At 32.4% G+C, this 8780-nt stretch overlaps 2 protein-coding genes across 4 annotated transcripts in view; one reads left to right on the forward strand and one right to left on the reverse strand.

Moving 5' to 3' along the window:
* eif2ak4 (eukaryotic translation initiation factor 2 alpha kinase 4) overlaps nucleotides 1–8090 on the forward strand; it is a 118074-nt gene extending 109984 nt beyond the window's left edge. For both annotated transcript variants that reach the window (XM_067454844.1, XM_067454845.1), the window contains exon 39: nucleotides 7871–8090. In XM_067454844.1, the coding sequence (XP_067310945.1) occupies nucleotides 7871–7928 (58 nt within the window). In that variant the 3' untranslated portion in view covers nucleotides 7929–8090. The remainder of the gene's footprint in view (nucleotides 1–7870) is intronic.
* A 76-nt stretch (nucleotides 8091–8166) lies between these two features.
* Nucleotides 8167–8780, reverse strand: part of LOC137090872 (cysteine-rich motor neuron 1 protein-like) — a 114317-nt gene continuing 113703 nt past the window's right edge. For both annotated transcript variants that reach the window (XM_067454852.1, XM_067454851.1), the window contains exon 15: nucleotides 8167–8780. This exon is cut by the window's right edge and continues 1565 nt beyond it. The gene's annotated coding sequence lies outside the window, so the exon portion shown is untranslated.

Consider the following 8780-nt stretch of genomic DNA (forward strand, 5'->3'; position numbering starts at 1 on the left):
ATGTTACCAATGTTAATTAATGCTAGCAACGTTATATCATTGATTAGCATGTCGTTTCCGTGAAAAAAAGACATTTTAGCAAAATCATGTTACCAATGTTTATTAATGCTAGCAACGTTATATCATGCATTAGCATGTCGTTTCCGTGAAAAAAAGACATTCTAGAAAAATCATGTTACCAATGTTTATTAATGCTAACAACGTTATATCATGCATTAGCATGTCGTTTGCGTGGAAAAAAGACATTCTAGCAAAATCATGTTACCAATGTTTATTAATGCTAGCAACGTTATATCATGCATTAGCATGTCGTTTGGGTGAAAAAAAGACATTCTAGCAAAATCATGTTACCAATGTTTATTAATGCTAGCAACGTTATATCATGCATTAGCATGTCGTTTCCGTGAAAAAAAAGACATTCTAGAAAAATCATGTTACCAATGTTTATTAATGCTAGCAACGTTATATCATGCATTAGCATGTCGTTTGGGTGAAAAAAAGACATTCTAGCAAAATCATGTTACCAATGTTTAGTAATGCTAGCAACGTTATATCATGCATTAGCATGTCGTTTGCGTGAAAAAAAGACATTTTAGCAAAATCATGTTACCAATGTTAATTAATGCTAGCAACGTTATATCATTGATTAGCATGTCGTTTCCGTGAAAAAAAGACATTTTAGCAAAATCATGTTACCAATGTTTATTAATGCTAGCAACGTTATATCATGCATTAGCATGTCGTTTCCGTGAAAAAAAGACATTCTAGAAAAATCATGTTACCAATGTTTATTAATGCTAACAACGTTATATCATGCATTAGCATGTCGTTTGCGTGGAAAAAAGACATTCTAGCAAAATCATGTTACCAATGTTTATTAATGCTAGCAACGTTATATCATGCATTAGCATGTCGTTTCCTTGAAAAAAAGACATTCTAGAAAAATCATGTTACCAATGTTTATTAATGCTAGCAACGTTATATCATGCATTAGCATGTCGTTTCTGTGAAAAAAAGACATTCTAGCAAAATCATGTTACCAATGTTAATTAATGCTAGCAACGTTATATCATGCATTAGCATGTCGTTTCCGTGAAAAAAAGGACTTGTTATCAAAATCATGTTACCAATGTTTATTAATGCTAGCAACGTTATATCATGCATTAGCATGTCGTTTCCGTGAAAAAAAAGACATTCTAGAAAAATCATGTTACCAATGTTTATTAATCCTAGCAACGTTATATCATGCATTAGCATGTCGTTTCCGTGAAAAAAAGACATTCTAGCAAAATCATGTTACCAATGTTTATTAATGCTAGCAACGTTATATCATGCATTAGCATGTCGTTTGGGTGAAAAAAAGACATTCTAGCAAAATCATGTTACCAATGTTTATTAATGCTAGCAACGTTATATCATGCATTAGCATGTCGTTTGCATGAAAAAAAGACATTCTAGCAAAATCATGTTACCAATGTTTATTAATGCTAGCAACGTTATATCATGCATTAGCATGTCGTTTGCGTGAAAAAAAGACATTTTAGCAAAATCATGTTACCAATGTTTATTAATGCTAGCAACGTTATATCATGCATTAGCATGTCGTTTGGGTGAAAAAAAAGACATTCTAGCAAAATCATGTTACCAATGTTTATTAATGCTAGCAACGTTATATCATTGATTAGCATGTCGTTTCCGTGTAAAAAAGACATTCTAGAAAAATCATGTTACCAATGTTTATTAATGCTAACAACGTTATATCATTGATTAGCATGTCGTTTGCATGAAAAAAAGACATTCTAGCAAAATCATGTTACCAATATTTATTAATGCTAGCAACGTTATATCATGCATTAGCATGTCGTTTCCGTGAAAAAAAGACATTCTAGCAAAATCATGTTACCAATGTTTATTAATGCTAGCAACGTTATATCATGCATTAGCATGTCGTTTCCGTAAAAAAAAGACATTTTAGCAAAATCATGTTACCAATGTTTATTAATGCTAGCAACGTTATATCATGCATTAGCATGTCGTTTCCGTGAAAAAAAGACATTCTAGAAAAATCATGTTACCAATGTTTATTAATGCTAGCAACGTTATATCATGCATTAGCATGTCGTTTCTGTGAAAAAAAAGACGTTAGCAAAATCATGTTACCAACGTTAATTAATGCTAGCAACGTTATATCATGCATTAGCATGTCGTTTGGGTGAAAAAAAGACATTCTAGCAAAATCATGTTACCAATGTTTATTAATGCTAGCAACGTTATATCATTGATTAGCATGTCGTTTGCGTGAAAAAAAGACATTTTAGCAAAATCATGTTACCAATGTTTATTAGTGCTAGCAACGTTATATCATGCATTAGCATGTCGTTTCCGTGAAAAAAAGACATTTTAGCAAAATCATGTTACCAATGTTTATTAATGCTAGCAACGTTATATCATGCATTAGCATGTCGTTTGCGTGGAAAAAAGAAATTTTAGCAAAATCATGTTACCAATGTTTATTAATGCTAGCAACGTTATATCATGCATTAGCATGTCGTTTCCGTGAAAAAAAAGACATTTTAGCAAAATCATGTTACCAATGTTTATTAATGCTAGCAACGTTATATCATGCATTAGCATGTCGTTTCCGTGAAAAAAAGACATTCTAGAAAAATCATGTTACCAATGTTTATTAATGCTAGCAACGTTATATCATGCATTAGCATGTCGTTTCCGTGAAAAAAAGACGTTAGCAAAATCATGTTACCAACGTTAATTAATGCTAGCAACGTTATATCATGCATTAGCATGTCGTTTCCGTGAAAAAAAAGACATTTTAGCAAAATCATGTTACCAATGTTTATTAATGCTAGCAACGTTATATCATTCATTAGCATGTCGTTTGCATGAAAAAAAGACATTTTAGCAAAATCATGTTACCAATGTTTATTAATGCTAGCAACGTTATATCATTCATTAGCATGTCGTTTGCATGAAAAAAAGACATTTTAGCAAAATCATGTTACCAATGTTTATTAATGCTAGCAACGTTATATCATGCATTATCATGTCGTTTGGGTGAAAAAAAAGACATTCTAGCAAAATCATGTTACCAATGTTTATTAATGCTAGCAACGTTATGCATTAGCATGTCGTTTCCGTGAAAAAAACACATTCTAGAAAAATCATGTTACCAACGTTTATTAATGCTAGCAACGTTATTTCATGCATTAGCATGTCGTTTCCGTGAAAAAAAGGACTTGTTAGCAAAATTATGTTACCAACGTTAATTAATGCTAGCAACGTTATATCATGCATTAGCATGTCGTTTCCGTGAAAAAAAGACATTCTAGAAAAATCATGTTACCAATGTTTATTAATGCTAGCAACGTTATATCATGCATTAGCATGTCGTTTCCGTGAAAAAAAGACATTTCAGCAAAATCATGTTACCAATGTTTATTAATGCTAGCAACGTTATATCATGCATTAGCATGTCGTTTCCGTGAAAAAAAGACATTCTAGCAAAATCATGTTACCAATGTTTATTAATGCTAGCAACGTTATATCATGCATTAGCATGTCGTTTCCGTGAAAAAAACACATTCTAGAAAAATCATGTTACCAACGTTTATTAATGCTAGCAACGTTATATCATGCATTAGCATGTCGTTTCCGTGAAAAAAAGACATTCTAGAAAAATCATGTTACCAATGTTTATTAATGCTAGCAACGTTATATCATGCATTAGCATGTCGTTTCCGTGAAAAAAAGACGTTAGCAAAATCATGTTACCAACGTTTATTAATGCTAGCAACGTTATATCATGCATTAGCATGTCGTTTCCGTGAAAAAAAGACATTTTAGCAAAATCATGTTACCAATGTTTATTAATGCTAGCAACGTTATATCATGCATTAGCATGTCGTTTGGGTGAAAAAAAGACATTCTAGCAAAATCATGTTACCAATGTTTATTAATGCTCGCAACGTTATATCATGCATTAGCATGTCGTTTCCGTGAAAAAAAAGACATTTTAGCAAAATCATGTTACCAACGTTAATTAATGCTAGCAACGTTATATCATGCATTAGCATGTCGTTTCCGTGAAAAAAAGACATTCTAGCAAAATCATGTTACCAATGTTTATTAATGCTAGCAACGTTATATCATGCATTAGCATGTCGTTTCCGTGAAAAAAAGACATTTTAGCAAAATCATGTTACCAAGGTTTATTAATGCTAACAACGTTATATCATGCATTAGCATGTCGTTTCCGTGAAAAAAAGACATTCTAGCAAAATCATGTTACCAATGTTTATTAATGCTAGCAACGTTATATCATGCATTAGCATGTCGTTTCCGTGAAAAAAAGACATTCTAGCAAAATCATGTTACCAATGTTTATTAATGCTAGCAACGTTATATCATGCATTAGCATGTCGTTTCCGTGAAAAAAGACATTTTAGCAAAATCATGTTACCAATGTTTATTAATGCTAGCAACGTTATATCATTCATTAGCATGTCGTTTGCATGAAAAAAAGACATTTTAGCAAAATCATGTTACCAATGTTTATTAATGCTAGCAACGTTATATCATTCATTAGCATGTCGTTTGCATGAAAAAAAGACATTTTAGCAAAATCATGTTACCAATGTTTATTAATGCTAGCAACGTTATATCATGCATTAGCATGTCGTTTCCGTGAAAAAAAGACATTCTAGCAAAATCATGTTACCAATGTTTATTAATGCTAGCAACGTTATATCATGCATTAGCATGTCGTTTCCGTGAAAAAAAGACATTCTAGAAAAATCATGTTACCAATGTTTATTAATGCTAGCAACGTTATATCATGCTTTAGCATGTTGTTTGCGTGAAAAAGACATTTTAGCAAAATCATGTTACCAATGTTTATTAATGCTAGCAACGTTATATCATGCATTAGCATGTCGTTTCCGTGAAAAAAACACATTCTAGAAAAATCATGTTACCAATGTTTATTAATGCTAGCAACGTTATATCATGCATTAGCATGTCGTTTCCGTGAAAAAAAAGACGTTAGCAAAATCATGTTACCAATGTTAATTAATGCTAACAACGTTATATCATGCATTAGCATGTCGTTTCCGTGAAAAAAAGACATTCTAGAAAAATCATGTTACCAATGTTTATTAATGCTAGCAACGTTATATCATGCATTAGCATGTCGTTTCCGTGAAAAAAAAGACATTTTAGCAAAATCATGTTACCAATGTTTATTAATGCTAGCAACGTTATATCATGCATTAGCATGTCGTTTCCGTGAAAAAAAGACATTCTAGAAAAATCATGTTACCAATGTTTATTAATGCTAGCAACGTTATATCATGCATTAGCATGTCGTTTCCGTGAAAAAAAGACGTTAGCAAAATCATGTTACCAACGTTAATTAATGCTAGCAACGTTATATCATGCATTAGCATGTCGTTTCCGTGAAAAAAAAGACATTTTAGCAAAATCATGTTACCAATGTTTATTAATGCTAGCAACGTTATATCATTCATTAGCATGTCGTTTGCATGAAAAAAAGACATTTTAGCAAAATCATGTTACCAATGTTTATTAATGCTAGCAACGTTATGCATTAGCATGTCGTTTCCATGAAAAAAAGGACTTGTTAGCAAAATCATGTTACCAATGTTTATTAATGCTAACAACGTTATATCATGCATTAGCATGTCGTTTGCGTGAAAAAAAGACATTCTAGCAAAATCATGTTACCAATGTTAATTAATGCTAGCAACGTTATATCATGCATTAGCATGTCGTTTCCGTGAAAAAAACACATTCTAGAAAAATCATGTTACCAACGTTTATTAATGCTAGCAACGTTATTTCATGCATTAGCATGTCGTTTCCGTGAAAAAAAGGACTTGTTAGCAAAATTATGTTACCAACGTTAATTAATGCTAGCAACGTTATATCATGCATTAGCATGTCGTTTCCGTGAAAAAAAGACATTCTAGAAAAATCATGTTACCAATGTTTATTAATGCTAGCAACGTTATATCATGCATTAGCATGTCGTTTCCGTGAAAAAGACATTTAAGCAAAATCATGTTACCAATGTTTATTAATGCTAGCAACGTTATATCATGCATTAGCATGTCGTTTCCGTGAAAAAAAGACATTCTAGCAAAATCATGTTACCAATGTTTATTAATGCTAGCAACGTTATATCATGCATTAGCATGTCGTTTGCGTGAAAAAAAGACATTCTAGCAAAATCATGTTACCAATGTTTATTAATGCTAGCAACGTTATATCATGCATTAGCATGTCGTTTCCGTGAAAAAAAGACATTCTAGCAAAATCATGTTACCAATGTTTATTAATGCTAGCAACGTTATATCATGCATTAGCATGTCGTTTCCGTGAAAAAAAGACATTCTAGCAAAATCATGTTACCAATGTTTATTAATGCTAGCAACGTTATATCATGCATTAGCATGTCGTTTCCGTGAAAAAAAGACATTCTAGCAAAATCATGTTACCAATGTTTATTAATGCTAGCAACGTTATATCATGCATTAGCATGTCGTTTCCGCGAAAAAAAGACATTCTAGCAAAATCATGTTACCAATGTTTATTAATGCTAGCAACGTTATATCATGCATTAGCATGTCGTTTGCGTGAAAAAAAGATATTCTAGCAAAATCATGTTACCAATGTTAATTAATGCTAGCAACGTTATATCATGCATTAGCATGTCGTTTCCGTGAAAAAGACATTCTAGCAAAATCATGTTACCAATGTTTATTAATGCTAGCAACGTTATATCATGCATTAGCATGTCGTTTGGGTGAAAAAAAAGACATTTTAGCAAAATCATGTTACCAATGTTTATTAATGCTAGCAACGTTATATCATGCATTAGCATGTCGTTTCCGTGAAAAAAAGACATTTTAGCAAAATCATGTTACCAATGTTTATTAATGCTAACAACGTTATATCATGCATTAGCATGTCGTTTCCGTGAATAAAAGGACTTGTTAGCAAAATCATGTTACCATTGTTTATTAATGCTAGCAACTTTATATCATGCATTAGCATGTCGTTTCCGTGAAAAAAAGACATTTTAGCAAAATCATGTTACCAATGTTTATTAATGCTAACAACGTTATATCATGCATTAGCATGTCGTTTCCGTGAAAAAAAGGACTTGTTAGCAAAATCATGTTACCATTGTTTATTAATGCTAGCAACTTTATATCATGCATTAGCATGTCGTTTCCGTGAAAAAAAGACATTTTAGCAAAATCATGTTACCATTGTTTATTAATGCTAGCAACTTTATATCATGCATTAGCATGTCGTTTCCGTGAAAAAAAGACATTTTAGCAAAATCATGTTACCAATGTTTATTAATGCTAACAACGTTATATCATGCATTAGCATGTCGTTTCCGTGAAAAAAAGGACTTGTTAGCAAAATCATGTTACCAATGTTTATTAATGCTAGCAACTTTATATCATGCATTAGCATGTCGTTTCCGTGAAAAAAAGACATTTTAGCAAAATCATGTTACCAATGTTTATTAATGCTAGCAACGTTATATCATGCATTAGCATGTCGTTTCCGTGAAAAAAAGACATTCTAGAAAAATCATGTTACCAATGTTTATTAATGCTAGCAACTTTATATCATGCATTAGCATGTCGTTTCCGTGAAAAAAAGACATTCTAGAAAAATCATGTTACCAATGTTTATTAATGCTAGCAACGTTATATCATGCATTAGCATGTCGTTAGTTAATACTAGTTAACAAGATGTTTGATACTGGAAGCTGATTAGTATGAGTGACCCTGGTGTGTGTGTGTGTGTGTTTCAGGGTATCTGTTGTGGTTCTCTACAGCTACAGAGACGATTATTACAAGATCTTGCTCTGAGTTTTGCTTTCACTGCCCAGACAAACACACAAAATGGCGTTCGTGTCCAGCGGCGTCCATGCCAAAGATGGATTGAAGGGTCCAGTCCATGATTCCTGTGATGAAATCACACCAATAATACTGTACAGTCCGGAGCTGGAGGAAATAAAGTATTTTCCCATATGGCAGTGTCTTGAGTTTTTAACATACACAAGTGTGTTTTAGCATCTGATGTGACTTACTGGAAGAAGTGAGACGGTTCACACAAATTCGTTTTATTTCAAAAAACAAGTGTTACAGCCGAACAGCTCGAGGATCATATTGACACGTGGCAAAGGTCAAATAAATACACGAGAAGATATAAAGCAGACAGACGGTTTACAAAATCTGTACAGCAGCTTTGGGTTTCTCTGCCAACATCACAGGCCACACACAACTAGTGTTTAGTATTAATAAATAAATGTGAAAAAATAAATAAGATACTTTCCTCTACTATTGTTTTGTTTTGTACATTTATCAAACAACTGCATCCCTTCTGAACGACACTCATCATGTGATTCATCCAGACTTTATCAGGTAAACGTCCATTAACTGAAACTAAACTGCAGAAATGGCCCGTTCTGAACTTCATAGGTGTGACATCACAACCATTGTTAACATATCACAAAGTCCACCAATCACAGCAGAGCTCATTTACATATCTCAGACAGTTTTAAAAACGAGAGCAAACTACTTCATGTAAATAATTTCTACCTTTTTTGGTGGCAAAACACATTATAGATGTAAACTAAAAAAAAGAGCATTTTAAATACTGATGTCTAGAGGAGCAAATCATTTAAAGTTTCTCTATACTCCCAGTATATAATATACACC

The sequence above is a fragment of the Pseudorasbora parva genome, chromosome 10 (genome assembly GCF_024679245.1).
Source record: "Pseudorasbora parva isolate DD20220531a chromosome 10, ASM2467924v1, whole genome shotgun sequence".
In the NCBI taxonomy this organism is placed as follows: Eukaryota; Metazoa; Chordata; class Actinopteri; order Cypriniformes; family Gobionidae; genus Pseudorasbora; species Pseudorasbora parva.